The sequence below is a fragment of the Oryctolagus cuniculus genome, chromosome 2 (genome assembly GCF_051225735.1).
Source record: "Oryctolagus cuniculus isolate XC-2025 breed Fujian yellow rabbit chromosome 2, ASM5122573v1, whole genome shotgun sequence".
NCBI lineage: Eukaryota > Metazoa > Chordata > Mammalia > Lagomorpha > Leporidae > Oryctolagus > Oryctolagus cuniculus.
The window spans coordinates 36,323,787-36,342,664 of record NC_142868.1 but is presented as its reverse complement, the minus strand read 5'-3'; the positions used below and the strand labels follow the sequence as shown (position 1 = coordinate 36,342,664).

The following is an 18,878-nucleotide window of genomic DNA, read 5'->3' as shown; positions in this document are numbered from 1 at the left end:
TTGGTAAGATTTAACTATTTTGTTTTCTAAGTTACATGAGGGTTCTTCAAAGAGTTCATAGAAAATGGAATTAAAAGATGTCTGTTTTGGTACAAAAGATTTTTACTTCACATTTTTTTCATAGTATGTATTCTACATAAACTTTACAAAAAACACCTCATTTACATTCAACTTTTTTTCACCAAAATAAGCTTATCTTTAGATTCTTTCTTCCATGAACTTTTTAAAAAATGTTTTTGACAGATTCAATATTGTTCATAGATATAATTCTTTTTTTTTTTTTTGTTAGAATGGAATTTATTAGGAAGAGTGGCTTTTTTTATTTCTTTTTTTTATTTAATAAATGTGAATTTACAAAGTGCAGCTTTTGTATTATTATGGCTTCCCCCTCCAACCTCCCTCCCTCCCGTGGCCCTCCCCTCTCCCACTCCCTCTCCCATCCCGCCCTTCATCGAGTTTCATTTTCAATTACCTTCATATACAGAAGATCAACTTAGTATACACTAAGCAAGGATTTCAACAGGCTGCCCTCACACAACCGCACAAGGTATAGTGTATTGTTTGACTAGTAGTGTTGTTTTTAAGTTTCATAGTAAAACACATTAAGGACAGAGATCCTACGTGGGGAGCATGTGCCCAGTGACTCCCGTTGTTGATTTAACAATTGGCACTCTTATTGATGAAGTCAGCAGTCACCCGAGTCTCTTGCCATGAGCTGTCTAGGCTATGGAAGCCCCTTGAGTTCACCAACTCTGAACTTGTTTAGTCAAGGCCGTATCACAGTGGAGGTTCCTTCCTCCCTTCCGAGAAAGGCACCTCCCTCCCTTCCGAGAAAGGCGCCTCCCTCCTTGATGGCCTGTTCCTTCTGCTGGGGTCTTGTTCACCAGGATCTTTCATATAGATTGTCTTTGCCACCATGTCATGGCTTTCCATGCCTGTGAGACTCTCATGGGCCTTAGATATAATTCTAAGACTATAATGATATTCCTTCCCACCCTCCTTTTCCCTCTCTACTTTCCCTCCCTTCCTCCCTCCCTTTCTTTCCTTTCTTAGTTTTTGAGATAACATAGTTTAAATTTATATTACAGTAAAAGGGCTTCACCAAATAAGAAGTTTAACAAGAAGAAAGATAAAAGATCCTAGTTTAATGGGAATATAGGGAACAGTTATAAACAATGATTGAATGGAAAAATGACCGTTTCACCGTATACAATAAATTTTTAAGTAATTGCAGATCATTAAAACTATAGTAGCGTAACATTCTTAACCATTGGTTTGACAAAGATATAAAGCGAAGTTTCACAAAACTTTTTTGCAGCAGTACTGATACACACAGGCCTTTCTTTACTTCTTGGTTTTTTGCTTTTGATTTTTTTTTCTTTTCTTTAATTTCAGCTCCCACATATAAGGGAGAACATGCAGTATTTGTCTTTCTGTGTCTGGTGTAAAGACCCTTATATATGATACCTTTTTCACTCCCAAATGATTTCTTTCAATTTCCCTATATCTTTAATACTTTTATTAAATTTTTGATCCATTTGGAGTTTATTTTGGTTTAAAGTGGAAAGTATGGATCCAATTTTCATTTTCCTTTTTTCTGATGGCTGTCATATAGACAAGAACCTTGAGTTTTAAAAATTTTGTGATCTGTACTATAATGTATGCAGGCTACTATTACTAATTCAGTCATAACTTAATGGATTTTCTCTTGATGTTTTTGCTGTCGGATTCTTCATTTTTGAAGAATAATTATCAGAAAGTAATTACTTGCAATGTATCATAGCTTTTTTGAATATTTTATTTCTGTATTTGAGAAGCAGAAAAGAGAACAAGAAAGTTCTCATCTGTTGATTCATTCCTTTAATGCCAGCAGTGGCAGGGACTGGATTGAGCCAAAGCCAGGAGCCTCCATCCAGGTCTCCCACATGGGTACTAGGAACCCAATAACGTGAGTCATCACCCCAGTCTCCCAGGGTCTCTCTGCATTAGCAGGTAGCTAGGGTCAGGGGCTAGAGCCAGGAATTGAACTCAGGCACTCGGATGTGGGACATGGACACCTCAACCGCTAGACCCAGCCGCTCAAGAAGCTATAATGTTATGGCTTTGTGGGCTTCCATGTTCATTGTTCCTCTGCTTAACAGTCACATGCCCTGCCTTATTGCTTCTTGGGAAACACCACAATGTCTCTGTCTCTTTGTGAACAATGTGCCACTTAGAAATTTCTATGAAAATTTTGATAAGTGCTGATGTTGGCTTATATTTTATATGTAAATAGTTTTTAAATTCGTGCACTTTTGTCAACTGACAGTTTATTGTTTTTACTTTTAATACAGCTGGTTCTTATTTTTAATGACATGAGCTTCCTAGCTTTATTTGTTTATTTTTATGACAAGTAACTGCTCCATGAGATTGCTGAGTGTGGTGGTGGGAGCTCCATTCCTAGTTCACCAAGCCCAGCTGTCTGATTAGAGGATGACTTATGTTTTTTTATGATCTTGGAAAAGAAGCTACTTTTTGGGAGAATTCTTATATTTATCATCATCATTTGTGGAAACCTTCATTGGGGAACAGAAAGTGGAAGATGTTCATGTAAATATTTCAATTGCATATCTAGAATTTCTCAATTATAAAAACATTTGAAAGTTGTGTCAGTTATGTTAACTGATTTATGAAATGAAAGTTACTGATGAGATTAATAAGGCATGTTTAGGTTTATTAAGGCTTTTAGTCTGGAAGTCTGTGGAATGAAATAGACTTCCTCATACAAAATGTTACTGTTAATATCTTTGACATATCAGTTTATCTAGCAAATAAATAAGGTATCGCTTCTCGGCCTTTTGGCTATGATCAAGTGTAGTACAAATAAGTAAGGTAGTATAACTATGAACTATTAATAAATACTTTCAAGATTTTATTTATGGCCAGCACTGCGGCTCAATAGGCTAATCCTCCACCTGCGGCGCCAGCACCCCAGGTTCTAGTCCCGGCCAGGGTGCCAGATTCTGTTCCGGTTGCTCCTCTTCCAGTCCAGCTCTCTGCTGTGGCCCGGGAAGGCAGTGGAGGATGGCCCAAGTGCTTGGGCCCTGCACCCACATGGGAGACCAGGAGAAGCACTTGGCTCCTGGCTTCGGATCAGCATGGTGCGCTGGCCGTGGCGGCCATTGGGGGTGAACCAACGGAAAAGGAAGACCTTTCTCTGTCTCTGTCTCTGTCTACTCTGCCTGTCCAAAAAAAAAAAAAAAAGGAAAAAAAAAAAGATTTTATTTATTTAAAAGGCAGAGTTAGAGAGAGATCTTCTGTCTCCCAGTACACACCCCAAATGGCCACAATTGCCAGGGCAGGGCCAGGCTGAAGCCAGGAGCCTGGAACTCAGTCTGGGTCTGCCGCATGAGTGGCATGGGCCCAAGTACTTGGACCATCACCTGTGCTTTCCCAGGTATATTAATAGGGAGCTTGATTGGAGGTAGAGCAGCCAGAAATCAAACCAGTGCTCATAAGAGATGCCATTTTAGGCAGCAGCTTAACCTGCTGCACCACAATACTGTCCCCAATGAATGTGTTTTAATAATAAAAATTTTTATAAAGTTCAAAGCGATAATCTATTTTTAATAAATGATAACAATTGGAGGAGAAATTTAATTTTTTTCTGTCTACCCATTGATAAATCATTTAAAAGTTTTTAGGTTTTTTTCCTCCGTCTTTGAAACCAGAGCCATAGTAGTAATGATGATGATGTGTTCAACTGCCTACAGGTGATATTTTGAGAATACTAATTATTGCATGCTAAGAAATATATATTTTATTATACTTCTGAGAAGTAACAGACTAAATTATTGCATGCAAATTAAGATGTATTTTATTATAAATGTTTAAGCTTCTTTGACTTTTGGGAGAAATATTTCATTGACAATACTTCATGTGTTCTGTTGTTTCAAATTCTATTCTCTTTCACTATTCATTCTTCTCAAGGGTTCTGACTTTAAAATATGAAGGTCTTGATATTTGACACGTGGACCTTGATGAGATTCTTTGTAACCTATAAAAATTACAATTAAAAACTTTTTGTTTAAATTGTGTTTGATTGACTAAAAGTTTGCAGGTAAAACAATTTACTTTAAAATCAAGTTATAAATACATCAGAAGACTTGTATATAAGTGAACCAAGTTTGCTTCATTTTTTTACCCCTAGGCAGAGCTCACAGTTTGGAGATGAAAAAACATTTAGTGACTCATCCTTGCTGGAAAATCTCCAAAATAACCATGTAAGCAGCATAAAACTAATATCTGTTTAGTAATGAATGAAAACTAATGAATGTTACTCTGAATTGTCTTTCAGGTTTATATATTTTTTACTTTCATGATCATTTTTAATAATTATCAATATCTGTTGCTACAAAATTCTTTTTACTTGTCCAGCATGTATTCATGATTGTATAAATGTTGAAAAAGTGAATGAGAAAGTACACAAATGAATAATTTGAGTAAAAATGTTTTCTTCATAACTGATTTTTGCTTCTGAGTTGGCTATTACCCCATATCCCAATTTCTAACAGCTACGTTCTTAATAGTTGTACATGATGTAATATTGTTATCATTGATGTCAAAACATTTACATGAAAAGGCTAAACTAATGTGTGTTTCTCAGCCAACTGCACCTATCATCTGTGAATTTCTCACAATGATGGCAGTGTGTCACACAGCAGTCCCTGAGCGTGAGGGGGAGAAGATTATTTATCAAGCAGCATCTCCAGGTACAAAGAAAGCAATTGTGAAATATGTTTCTGGGGAAAATCGTTGCAACATTCAGGACTGCTAGAAAAATTCGATTTAATTTGAAAAAGTAAGATAGCCAAATTGATTATGACTTTTAGATTTAAAAATGTTTTATTAGAAAAACTTTGACTTTCCAGATGAAAAACATATGTTTAAATACATAGATTTGTATGTGTAATTGCTGGCGTGGAACATAAGTTATATAGGAATTTGAATAATAAAATTCACACAAGTGGAAAAAGGGATATTTTATTTAAGCGTAATTTTTCTCTTCCTTGTAAATAATTAAACATAAGCTGTCAGTCATAAACTGTGTGTGAAGGCAGGCATACTGGAAAAGGAAGATCTGTTCACCTAAAAATAATGAGTGTGTATGTGATCTTCAGTAAGTTCATGGAACTGTGCATTGCAAAACAACTGTGCACGGCTTGCAAAGGTTTTTTGTATGAAAACAAACTTGTCTTGTAGCTACATTTCCCATGAATTTTTTGAGGCACCCTCATCTGTGGCTTCAGAACACAGTTTGGCTTACCCTTTGAAAATGATATGGAGCTTTTTGTTGAGTGAGGAAAGTTTGACGTATTTAAAGGAATTTAATAAAATATTTGTTAGTACACGTATCAATATAATTACACTTATTTAATATTTAGGCTTAGTTTTAAATATTTTCTGTATGAAGTTGGGTAGATTATCAATTTGACCATTGTAAAATTTTAGGAAAGAAGGAAAAAACTTTGGAGAAATTTGTTACATGCAAATGCTTCTAAACCACATTCTAAACTAGTTAGTACCTGTGACTTGTAGATTATGCCAAATTCCTAGAAAGCCTAAGAAATGTTACTTCTCATATGTTTAGACTAGAAACCATGCAAACAGGAACTAAGTAAATGTTTTCTTATTCCATACCCACCTCAGCAAAGGAAAGTTTTATACACTGCCATGACAGAAGTAATTAACATGTATGAAACATATATATAAAGCATTTAAACATATGTGAATTCCTCAATTGGTAGTATTAGTTATCTATATTTAACTTTTTGGTGGAAAAGAATAAAACAAGGCATTTTAGAAAGATTTTATAGAGAATATGCTGGACAAAGCAGCACAGTTACATTATCCTTAGGAAGGAATGACTAACAGACTTAATGTTCGCAAATACTACTCTGACATCTACGTGTCTCAGGCATGTAAGATTGTTTCTTCATTCCTTCAGCATTACCATGTAATTGAAAAAGAAATGGGCTTCAGTAACAGAAGATAGAATAAAAAGAATTTAAACAAAACTGCATTAAATAAATATCTTTCTATTGTATTTGGAATAATTTTTCCCATTATATATTTGCTTTCACTTGTTTTCCTGAAACAGATGAGGGTGCGTTGGTCAGAGCAGCCAAGCAATTGAATTTTGTTTTCACTGGAAGAACACCTGACTCAGTGATTATAGATTCAGTAAGTTATTTTTTTTAAGTTTCATTTTAACCAAAGTAATACACATGCCTAGATTCAAAAAGGAACCAGTAGGCTTATTTGAAATAGAAGCCCCCATCCCAGAAGCAACCATTTTCTGTCTTTTTGGCCATTTCCTTAGTCATTTATACATGTCTTATTTAAAAAAAAATGCACGATTCTTGATCTGTGTTTCATTCATCAGTTTTAGGTCTGTCTGTTGAATTTCTGTGTTGCGCATTGAGGGGGTATCTCTCCTGAACCTGCTCCCTTTTGCTTAACCCACCCCATATTCTCAATATTACTCTATTTCAGTGTTGGGTTAAGCAAGTATTAGGGCCAACTTTCTTTTCAAAGAAAATGGTTCCATTTCTTTTTATTTACTTTTCAGTAGTTTAAAGCCTTGAGGGGTACAAGTATCACATGGGTTCTGTATCGAACGGTGTTTGCAGCAGGGTTGTCTCGGAATTCTGCATGAAGCATGCCACCGTTTCCCTGAGCACGGGGGACCCTTCCCCAGGTTACTCAGGTTTGCCACCAGGAGTCACTGTGTTGTTCTTTGTACACATGGGCACATGCCTTGCCCAAGTAGAATTCAGTTTCATCTTGAACATAGACATTTGCAATTTTAAGAGCCTCTGTGTGCACCCTTTGGAGAGCACGCTTATAGCCAGCAAAAGAGACCTCGCTTATAGGCGGCAAAAAATGGCCTTGCACCACAGTCTTCTAGACATAGCTGCCTTTGAGAAGTTCTGGTCCCAGCAGGCTTCCACAGGCTCCAAAATTAGGCTCCAAAAAGTTAACCTGAGTTTTCACAAAATAAGATATGTGAATGACATAAAAAAATTGTTAGTCATTGAGGAAATGCAGATTTAAAAACACAAAAAGATCCCCCTACACACTCACCAAGAAGGCTGACGTTACAAACATTGTCACCTCCAGATATTAGAGTATAGGACAAGTGGAGCAATCACATATTTCTAGTAGTTGAGTAGAGTACACAGTCCATTCAGAAAAGCTTCTAATATTTTCTCTTGAAAGGGAACTTACATCTGCCCGCAATGACTGTACACTAGTTATCCCACAGGAGTGAAAGTTTACGTCCACAAAAAGACTGGTGGAGAACTGTTCACAGCAGCTTTAGTCATAACTGCCAAAAACTGGAATTAGCCAAATGCCCATCAATAGAAAACCAATCACAAATCGTGAGATATTTCTACCATGAAGTATCTAAACAATAAAAATGAGTTATTGATTGATGAATCTCAAAAGCATTATGTTGAGCAGAATAAATGCCTGAGACATAACAGTGCATCCCGTTTCACTTCATTTATATGCAGCTGAGAAGTGGTTTATGGTGATAGAAACCACGACAGTGGTGCCTCAGGGCAGGGAGATTGATGGGAGAAGCACACAGAGATGTTGATGGGGTGTTCCACATCTTGATTGGGTGGTGGGTATACACAGTATACCTTTGTCAAACTATATGATTTTTATTGAACTATACATCGAAGGTCTCTGCATTTTATTATATGTAAATTATATCTCATTTAAGAATCACTTAATATTTATATTGTATCTATAGCATTTATAGGTGAATATTGTTGTAGGCAGTAATTATTTTCTTTTTTTTAATTTTGTGTTTCCTGACACAAAATTACTTCCTAAATAAAAATTTTCCCCTTTATTTCCTTAAGGTAAATACCTCAGTATTCTTTTAATAGCTTCATTTTCTTTCTGTTACTAATTGTTCCCCATACCTCCCTAGTGCTCTCAGTCCAGCCGTTCCAGATAATCTGGCCGGTGGCGAAGCCCTCCATTCTCTGTCTGGGCTGGTTTTGCTCTGAAGTCTGCCTCTGTGGTACTTGGATTTCCTTTTGGTTTTCTCCTGTTCTGGACTTTCTGTTTCCTATATCTTAATTAACCTGAAAGTTAGTAAGTTCTCTTCTGTTCATGTTGACATTTTTATAATAAAACTTTATGGCCAGTATATATGTCCAAGAAGCCTAAGTGATTTCCAACTATATGTACTCATATATTCCATTTCTTCATAGCTGGGGCAGGAAGAAAGATACGAATTACTCAATGTCCTGGAGTTCACCAGGTAAAACACCTACTCTACGATTTGTATAGATATGATAATTTTCTCCCTTGTTTATTTTTTCTCTCTTAAATAACTAGAAAGTGTGCTTTGTTTTTATTTAAGTTTTTTCAGAAAAAATGTTAAAATCTTCAGTATGTTTTTAACTGCAATGTATGTGGATAAATCATGACAGTTTTCACAAAGTGTTGCAATCTGTGAGTCCTCATGAAAGTTCAGAAATCTTTCTGAAACACCACTCTCTGATTCAGAAGACTTCTGTATAGGACCAGGAGTCTATGGCTAATGATCTGAAAACATAGTTAGAGGCACCAAGGTTTATGTGGAGTAGAGATGAATTGGGAAGCACTGATTCTTACTATGTACTTGTTGTATCTGATTATCTTTGAGATTTGGAGAACTATATCCATCTTTGTGTTAGAAATGAGAGCATACAGCTGGCGCCACGGCTCACTAGGCTAATCCTCCCCCTGCGGTGCCAGCACCCCGGGTTCTAGTCCTGGTCGGGGTGCTGGATTCTGTCCTGGTTGCTCCTCTTCCAGTCCAGCCCTCTGCTGTGGCCCGGGAGTGCAGTGGAGGATGGCCCAAGTCCTTGGGCCCTGCACCTGCATGGGAGACCAGGAGAAGCACCTGGCTCCTGGCTTTGGCTCAGCACTATGCGCCGCCCACAGCAGCCATTGAGGGGTGAACCAACGGAAAAAAGGAAGACCTTTCTCTCTGTCTGTCTCTCTCACTGTCCACTCTGCCTGTCAAAAAAAAAAAAAAGTAAAGAAATGCAAGCATAGGTTTCAAAATTGTCATGCTAAAATAAGCTTATCTTTTAATTCCTTTTCTAGAAACATTTTGAGTATCCTTGCATAAGACCAGTTACCATCCAGTAGGAAAGAACAGAAAACAAAGTGGTTATCCTACTTACTTTACTCCTTAAGGCCAAATAATAGAGGCCCTCAGCTACAGTCAGTGAGGTTTTGGTTTTTCACTCCCACATGACTGTGTAGTTTTCCAGCCAGCCGACCTTCTCATAGCATGATCTTTAAAGATTGCATCACCAGTCACAGGAGACTTTCAGTGTCAAGTCCATTAGGAAGTAGTGCCGCTCTCCAAGGAAATATGTACCCATCTTTTTTTTTTTTTTTCCTGGAACTCTCTCCATGGAAGAAGGCACATATGTACACTGCCTTGGAGAGGCACTTCCTTTTCTATGCCACCTTTGATTGCTGTCTTTTTTTTTTTTTTTAAATGTATTTGAAATAGTTACACAGAGAGAGAAGGAGAGGCAGAGAGAGAGAGAGAGAGAGAGGTCTTCCAGCCACTGGTTCACTCTCCAGCTGGCCACAATGGCTGGAGCTGCAATGATCAGAAGCCTGGAGCCAGGATCTTCCTCCAAGTCTTCCACACGGGTGTGGGGGCAGGGGCCCAAGGACTTGGGCCATCTTCTGCTTTCCCAGACCATAGCAGAGAGCTGGATCAGAAGTGGAGTAGCCAGAACTCGAACTGGAACACATATGGGATGCTGGCATTGCAGGCGGTGGCTTTACCCGCTACACCAGAGCGCCATCCCCTTGGTTTCTGTCTTGCTTGGTAGTGACCACAGTCCCATAGTTAATAACAAAAACATAATGAGGTCTGTCCAATTTATTAGGTAAATCCTGTCTTCTTTCCCTCTGTGGTCCGAAAGTCTCTAAAGAGAATAAGTAAGAAGCTGCAAGATGAACTAGAGTAGAGTATTCCCAAAGTACATTGTGTCAACAACAATGATTGTTTCTTATAAGCCAACTTGTATTATATCTGATATATTATAAATAGTATATTCATTGGTATTTGTATATGTTTTTTAAACACACACTTGGAAAGTACTATCTTAAGTGTCATGAAGAAAAATAAAGCAGTCAGGAGTTTTGGTTCTTCCAGGATGCTGTGAGGCAAATGAGTTTAAGAAAGGAACTAGGAAAAGTGAATCTGGTGCTGTTAAAATACTCTCTGGAGGGGCCGGCGCTGTGGCATAGTAGGTTAATCCTCTGCCTGCAGTGCCACATTCCCATATGGATGCCGGTTCTAGTCCCGGCTGCTCTACTTCCAATCCAGCTCTCTGCTATGGTCTGGAAAAGCAGTAGAAGATGGCCCAAGTCCCTGGGCCCCTGCACCCACGTGGGAGACCGGGAAGAAGCACCTGGCTCCTGGCTTCGGACCGGTTCAGTTGCGGCCATTTGGGGAATGGACCAGTGGAAGGATGACCTTTCTCTCTGTCTCTCCCTCTCACTGTCTGTAACTCTACCTCTCAAATAAAATAAAATCTTTAAAAGGGGTTTACATGAGGATGAGAACAGTGAAATTACAGGGGAGTTGATGAATCCACATGTCTTTGGAGGGATTTCTATGAAACTTTGAGGAATGAATATGGAGGGGGGAAGCAGGGAAGAGTTAGGGTTCCTGGCATATATAACCGGGCAGATGGAAGTACGACTTTACATAGAGGACAGAAGTGGAGTAAGAGTAGATGTCTGGGATTGCTGGATTTTAGATGCCTGCACGATATACAAGTAGAAGAGGCAGATAGGCAGTTGGATATAAGTACCTGAATCATAAAAAGGGAGACTGATGGCTGAAGTGCCAGTTTTGTAGTCATTGCTCTGTGAATGATATTTAAAGCCATGAAAATGGATGAAATTTCCTGGAAATAAAATTTTAAGTGAAGGGAAAGTGGAAAGCTGGCAACTGAGCCATGAGCAACTCTTAATTTGTAAGGTTTGATTAGATTTGAAAGGAATCCGCAAAGGAGACCACTCCGTTGCTAGAAACGTAGAGGACAGAGAGGGGATGCCAGATACCACAGAGCCAAGGGAAGTGGGGTAGGGAGAGGGTAGCCATCTGTGCCAGAGACTGTGCAGGTTATGCTAGATGTGGCCATTGGTTGGAAGGGAGAGGAAAGAAGTGAGTTGGCAAAGATTAGGAATGAACAGGCAGTAAGTAGAGACTTTGTATAATGATGGATTGGAGAAATTAAGCCCTGAGGAGGAGTGAGGAAAGACTTGAAAGGAGATGTGGCTTGGTGGAGAGGGCGTGGTTGGGGTGAGTTTCATAGGGGAGAAACTAGAGCTCGGTGCACACAGATTAATAGGTCCATCCTTCACAGAAGGAGAGATGCAGATTCAGGACAGATCAGTGTGACTTTTGGAGTGAAGTTAATGAGAAAGGGGAATGAAAGAGTGCTCAAAGACAAGTGGAAGGAAGGCCAGTGAGAACCCAAGAAACATTTCCTCCACTGTAACAGGAAAAAAAAAAAAAAGATGCTGCCCATGTAGCTACACATAGAGGGTCTTTTTAAAAATTTTATTTATTTGAGAAATAACATAAGGGGAAAGGGAGAGAGAACGTGTGCTGCCATTTGCTGGTTCACTCCCCAAATGCCTGCAATGTCCAGGGCTGGGCTGGAATTGAAGCTGGAAACCAGGAACTCAAACCAGGTCTCCCATGGGGAGGGCAGGAACCCAGTTGTAGCCATCCGCATTGCCCACTAGTCCATAATTAGCAGGAAGCTGAAGTCAGGAGCTGGCTCTAAGCATCAAACTCATGTAATTCAATATGGGACAGAGGCATCCTCACCAGTGGACTAAATGCCCACTCTGACACGTAGGATACAATAGCAGAAAGAAAAGGGATTTCTTACCTGAGGCTTCCATCAATGTAAATTGCAAAAATTCAGAGGATCCAGAGTTGGGCGGGGGGAATGTAGGAGATTGGGAGAATGGAGAAAGTATCCCATAATCCTGTAAAGGGTGAGAGAGCAGGCTGCTTAGAGAGATGTATGGACTCATTAGTCATTAGCTGTACAAAGCACCAAGTTGGTGTTGCATATCACATATTTTCTAATCTCTGTGGCTGGGTGCCTTTTCTCTAGCAATGTCAACTTACTCTGATGTGCCACTAATTCCATCTTCCTGCCGGTGTACACCCTGGGAAGCAGCAGGTGCTGGTTCAGTTACATGGGTCCTTGCCCTTATATGGGAGACCTGGATTGGGTTCCAGTCTCCTGACCTTGGCCTGATCTCACCTGATGGAGCCAATTGTGGAGTGAACCCACAAATGGAAGGTCTCTCTACCTCTGTCTAACTCTGTCTCTCTGCCTCTCAAATAAATATATGCAAATAAAAATTTTTTAAATAAAGAAGAGGGCTCCAGCTCACCCAGGATTGGGGGATCTTACCAGGAGAAGATAAAGGAACTGGATGAGTTTGGGACAACATTATCAAAGCTGGATTAAGAGGGGCGTGAAACAAGAAAGGCTATGATAGGAACAATAAAGGAGGCTCAAATAAATATATTCCTAAAGTACAAGAGTGGAGTAGAGAATAGGGCAGTAATATCATAGTGGTTATGGATGTAGAAACAGAGAACTTAGATATTTCTAAATGCCTCTAAAAGAAACTTCTGGCCATTGGCTACATTAGCATGACTGCCTCTCTTAATTGAATTCATTTCCTTTTCTTTTAGCAGTGGTGTACTGTATGGTGAAATAAAGATGCATTCAGTTCTGCCAAGAATGCCCATACACTCTTGAATGAGTTCTATAGGATGCTGTACTGGTTCATTGTGTTCACTGTTGTTAGCTGCCTCTGTAACAATGTGTTGAGGGAGGTTGTACTTTGGACTCAGTTTTTATTAAACTGCTTAAGTCACCAACTCCATGTTAAGAGGTCTGTGCCCATCAGTGTAGCTCAGGTTTTGGGGGTTTTGTGTGTGTGTGTGTGCATCTATGATGCCAGTGGTTAGCTATTAATGATTGAAAACAATGGTTGTGGGAACCTAAGGTTTTTTTTTTTAATGGATTTATTTACTTCAGTGGCTGAATGAGAGAGAAAGAGGGAGAGATATTCCATCCACTGATTCAGAGAGAGAAATCATCATTTGTTGGTTCATTCCCCATATGGCTGCAACAGATTGGGCTGGGCCAGACCCAGAGCCTGGAACATAGGTGTAGGAGCCCAAGCTCTTAGGCCATCCTCCACTGCTTTCCCAGGAGCATTAGCAAGGAGCTGGTAGATCAGGGTACCTTATGAGATGCCAGCATTGCAGGCAGTGGCTTAACCCACTGTGGCCCAGCACTGGCCCCAGTAAGTTGTTTTAAAGCACTAGTATTTGTCTTTCTGTGTGACTTGGTATGGACTTAAAATTGATGAGTATTCTGCTTTTTATAAAAACTGTAACATACAATTTATCTTCTAAGATACTGGCTTAATTAAATATGTTTTCAAACCTCAGAATATTAAACTAGGACTCCAGTCTGTTGGGTACTCACTCTTGCAGATTTTTTGGGAGCTATTTTGGAAATAACTCCTCCAGGGCAGTCAATGGTGCCTTAAAGAACACAGCGTAATTTTCAACTGTATCCCAAGGGCATAGTCTATGGGTGTGAAAGAATAAGGTTCATAATTTGGCCCAATTTATTTCTTCACTGTGAGTATTAAAAGATGTGAAGCATGACAAACACATATATGTGCATCCTCTGTGTGATGACACTTTATGGAAAACCTTTCTTTCAGCGCCAGGAAAAGAATGTCAGTGATTGTTCGCACTCCATCCGGGAAGTTACGACTTTACTGCAAAGGAGCTGTAAGTTTTTATTTTTATTTTTAAAAGTTTTGATTTATAATGATTTACCGTGTATGTGGTAGGCATTCTGCTATGGAAACGTAACACAGATGTTTAGCATGAAGCTGCTGACACCCACTTCTGTTGGAGTTTTATAGTAATACTGTCCTGGTGAAATGTAGAATTCCTTCTGTGGGTAAATTTGGTGCTCAGAAAATGTTTGGCCTAGGTTATTTTTATAATTCAATATTTATACATAATATTTGAGGTTTATGTTATATAAACTATGTTAGAAACAACTCAATTAAGAAAGTATCTTAAAAGTTTATGATATATAGTGATCCACTCCAGTTGGAATCTATTTTTTAAAAGACCACAGAATTGGGAGATGGAGGGAATTGGATCACAATGACTGCTATCATTTTTTCATTTGGTGATTGCTATTTGTCTTGCGTTGTTATAATTATAACAGAATTTCTGACTACTGGTTGGCTTTGGAAGATTGGCAGGTTATATTGACAGAAACAATAATATGTCATTCTAATTGAACTTTCCTAGTTAAAATATGTTTACATTCATGGAAAAATGAGAAATTACTAATTAACGCCTTTGACATTAAAATCAGTCGATGTTTTCCTTCTGAATTGCACTTTCCCAGTCACTAGTTTATAAACTCATCAACTTGTACTTTTCCAATTTAACTATAATTAACAACCTGGCTTTATCATTTGGAAACTGAATTTAAGAAGTCCAAGTCTACTTTTTAAATTCATATTGAGAATGTTCAACCTTTGCTTTGAAAGCATTGAAATGAAACTTGAATGAACCCTTAGTTTTCAAATATTTTGTTAGAATTAGTTCATGATGTCGTATGAATTAGTTTTAGAATTCTTTTGGTTTTGTATTCTTATAGATTCAAACATCCAGCATTTATTATTTATATATATTTTTATCCCTGGACTTTGAACTGAATTTTTGGAGATATAAGCATAACACCTAAGACTTGTCAGGAGCTTAACCAGCCATGGAAATGTGTATATATGCGTGTGTGTGTGTGTGTGTGTGTGCCCTTACAGCATAAGGGTATATTGTAAAGAAAATTTTTCACATCCTGGAGGTAATATGCAGTGATAAGGGACTAATGAGGAGCCTTTAAGACCTCTCACTTGAAGTGGTTGGTGTATGTTCAGTTTACAACACCCAAAGCACACACTTCCTTTTTTAGCTTTGAATAGTTTTGTAGCTAGAAACTTTGGGGAGGAAAAGCCTTGAATGCAAAAAACACCAAACTTCTTTTTTTAATAGCTGCAGAGATAGCTTGCATTTATTAACTTATTCCATTGTTTCCTGTCACTCCCAAATTAGCTATGAAATGTGGTTAAGTAGTAAAGAGACATTAATATGTAAAACAGCAAGGAAAGTTTGGAAACTACTTCCAGTTTGCCTGGAAATATGGATGTGAGTCAGGTCATTTTTTTTTTCATGCTCAAGAATTTGTGCTTTTTTTTCCTTGTCATTTGGGAACAGGATTTAAAGCTCAAAAAAGATGTATACAGAGAGCTAGCTACCAGTTCAGGCCATTAACAAAGACCAGGCAACAGTTGGTAGGAATGAACCAGTACAGTTGCAGAGAAGACGATAGGAAAAAGATTTAGAACTTAGTAATTGATTGCATGGGGGTGAAGGGAAAGATTATCTAGGATTATTATTGGATTTCTCTTGCCTAACTGAGTCAACTATCTAGGACCACTTACCAAAATAGAAACTTGGGATCTACATCCGGGCCATCAGGCAGGGATGCCTGGATTTCACAGGGGAAGGAGTCCAGGGTGTTTAGTTTTATTTATTCACATATGTGATTGGAAATTAAAAGCAAGGGATTGAAGAGATCTTATGTGAAGAAAGTAGTGTGTATAAAAGGGAAGTAGAGAACCAGGAAGGGACATTGAAGTTTGGAGAACTTAAACTGTTGAGTCCATGGTAGAGTGATCAGCAGGTGATAAGAACAGCAGAAAACCTAAGCAGAGTGCACTGAGAATTCATCATTAACATTGTCCAGTCAAGATAGCCCAGTGTGTTCCTACTTTGATGTACCTTCTCTAATCCAAAACATGGCAACAATGGAGATAGTATAAAGAGAAATTTGAAAGATAAAATCCTGGCTCAAAAGCAAGATAAATGTCTTTGTAGATCAAATGGAAAACCAGAGAGATTCCTTGAAGTTCTTGAGCCAGGTGGGGTGGGGAGCATGCAGGATTGGCTGGAATTTGGCTTCTGTGGGAGTATGTGAGCAAACAGTTCTGCTTGTAAAATGCTTATGGGAGCCAGCCTCCCTGCTCCGATGCCTGACAGTGGCGAGCTTCCCCAGTTATGGAAAGAGGCTGAGGAAAGCTCATGCCAACCGCTGCAGGGGTTGTACACGTGCAAAGCCACGAGATTGGCATGCGTGCAAAGAGGGGCTCAGAAGGAGCAAAGCTTGGAGGCACACAAGAAAATTTCATACCAAGGGTGGTAATGAGCAACGTCAACAAATGGAAATGGATTGACTCAAGATTATTTCGGCTGTATAGACCAGTCTCACAGAGGATGTTTAGAGGTGGAAAAAAAAAAGACAAATATATAAATTCCAACTATTTTTAATCAAAAAGAAATTAGGAGGGAATATAAAGATACATGTAAGATAAATTACATAATTATATAATTTAACTTATAAATTAAATATAAATTTTTTAGATCAAGAAATGGGATAAATTTTATATTATACACAATTGAAGGGGTAGAGACAGAGTTAGTGATCTGGAATACAGTGCTGACTTGACCACATCACAATATAATGACCCTGTGTGTGTGCATATGTCTGTAGGTATGTGTGTATGGACGACTTATTTTTTTCTGATCTTTCCGAATTTTCTACGATAAAGTTGAATTGCTTTATTAATTTTTAATTTTTTTTAAAGATTTATTATTTTACTTGAAAGAGCTACACAGAGAGAGAAGGAGAGGCAGAGAGAGAGAGGTCCTCCATCCGCTGGCCCACTCCCCAATCGGCCACAATGGCCGGAGTTGTGGCAAGCCGAAGCCAGGAGCCAGGACCTTCCTCCAGGTCTCCAACATGGGTACTAGGGCCCAAGGGCTTGGGCCATCCTCCACCACTTTCCCAGGCCACAGCAGAGAGACAGACAGGAGCAACCAGGACTCGAATCAGAGCCCATATGGGATGCCGGCACTGCAGGTAGTAGCCCCACCCGCCATGCCACAGCACCAGCCCCAATTTTTAAATTTAAAAAAAAAAAGAAGTACTCAATATTCCCTTTATATCCATGAAAATAAGCAACTTAGGAAGTTACATTTTTTTTAAGATTTTATTTATTTGAAAGACAGAGGTACAGAGAGAGGTAGAGACAGAGAGAAAGGTCTTCCATCCACTGGTTCACTCCCCAGATGGCCGCAACGGCCAGAGCTGCGCCGATCTGAAGCCAGGAGCTTCCTCCAGGTCTCCCATGTGGGTGCAGGGTCCCAAGGACTTGGGCCCTCTTCCACTGCTTTCCCAGGCCATAGCAGAGAGCTGGATGGGAAGAGGAGCAGCCAGGACTAGAACCAGCGCCCATATGGGATGCCAGCGCTTCAGGCCAGGGCTTCAACCCGCCGAGCCACAGCGCTGGCCCCAGGAAGTTACATTTATGTGAGTAAAAATTTATTCAAGAAAGTAAGACTCCTGCTAAAAAACTTACATACCAGAGGAAGAATTAGAAACTTGGCTAATAAGGGTAATACTGTTGGAGCCTTAGAGTGATGAAAAGTTCAAACTGGGTATCTCTTAAATTCTATACCATGACAAACCAACCACATCTGAAGGTAGCTATTTTTAGCAGCTCAGTACCACCTCAGAGGCAGAGTGCAGATCATTCTGAACTGCACACACACACACAGAAAATCCTTGTGGTACTTGGGTGTAAATCTGGGTGTGCCTCATGTCTTTGGCAGGTGTCCCTGTGCAAAGGGGCCCAGGCTTCCTATAGCAGGTCAGCCCTGCCTTGCTGTTTCACTTGACAGCAAGAGCAAATTCCTTGATGGAAATAGACTAATTTATATCAAGATTTCCCAGATAATTCCAATATTGATTGCTGTTCTTTTTTCTCCACTGCTATCTTCTTATTAACAAAATTTCTAACACCTACCAAGGCATAGAGAACCTCAGTCTAAAAGAGGAATAGGAAAATTTAGCTTTTTGAATGAAAACTCCCCAAAGAGGATGATTAATCATGAGGCTAAGCTTCTTTGAAACCCAAGGCTCTTTACTTGTGAGTCTACTCTGCCATGCAGCTCCCACAGCAGCAGTCCTGGCTGTCTGGTTTCCCTTACACAGGACCTGGACACCAGATAAGTAGCTCTGGCAAGGATTTTCCCTGCGTGTGACCCCAGAGGCTGCAGGTGCTCTCCTAGGGCATGCTTGTGCTTCAGGTCCTGGGAAGATACCTCTCTCGGTACCTGGCAGTGTGCCGAATTCCTGCTTTAACCCTCCGAATAAAGCAGTGGCAGGATGGGTGTAAAAGGATAGGTGTGTATTTGTTTTTCACTTGTAACATGGCCCACTGAGATCCTCATCTGGAAGCACTGCGTAATGCGGAGGCCACATTCTGCTCCTGCCTTTCTCCGTGCTGAGGGGAAAGGTGGGGAATTAGTTTCCTGGGTTCCAAGTATCAGTATCTTCCACCAAGGTTTGGATACACTGCAGGATTTATTCTTCCTAACCATGTTACTTATCACTTTTGTTTTCCTGATTTTAAATTTAAGGAAGAGTTTTCTTGATGGTAAAGTGACCTATTTGAATTTCACTGACAATCTCATGAGCTTCTGGAAAAACACTAGAATTCATAAGTTACACATTTCAATCTCAGGAAGGTGCCATGAGGGGAAATGATCATTTCCTTCTGCTTTGCCCCCTTCTGATTCTGCCACTGAAAAAATG

General features: G+C 39.4%; 1 protein-coding gene across 10 annotated transcripts in view; it reads left to right on the top strand.

The window, feature by feature from the left end:
- The window catches only part of ATP8A1 (ATPase phospholipid transporting 8A1), a 260,638-nt gene that overhangs the window by 116,083 nt on the left and 125,677 nt on the right, over positions 1–18,878 (top strand). For all 10 annotated transcript variants that reach the window (XM_089327160.1, XM_070068174.2, XM_089327162.1 and 7 more), the window contains 5 exons: positions 4,190–4,262; positions 4,646–4,751; positions 6,140–6,222; positions 8,274–8,323; positions 13,861–13,930. In XM_089327160.1, coding sequence (XP_089183286.1) covers positions 4,190–4,262; positions 4,646–4,751; positions 6,140–6,222; positions 8,274–8,323; positions 13,861–13,930 — 382 coding nt within the window. The remainder of the gene's footprint in view (positions 1–4,189; positions 4,263–4,645; positions 4,752–6,139; positions 6,223–8,273; positions 8,324–13,860; positions 13,931–18,878) is intronic.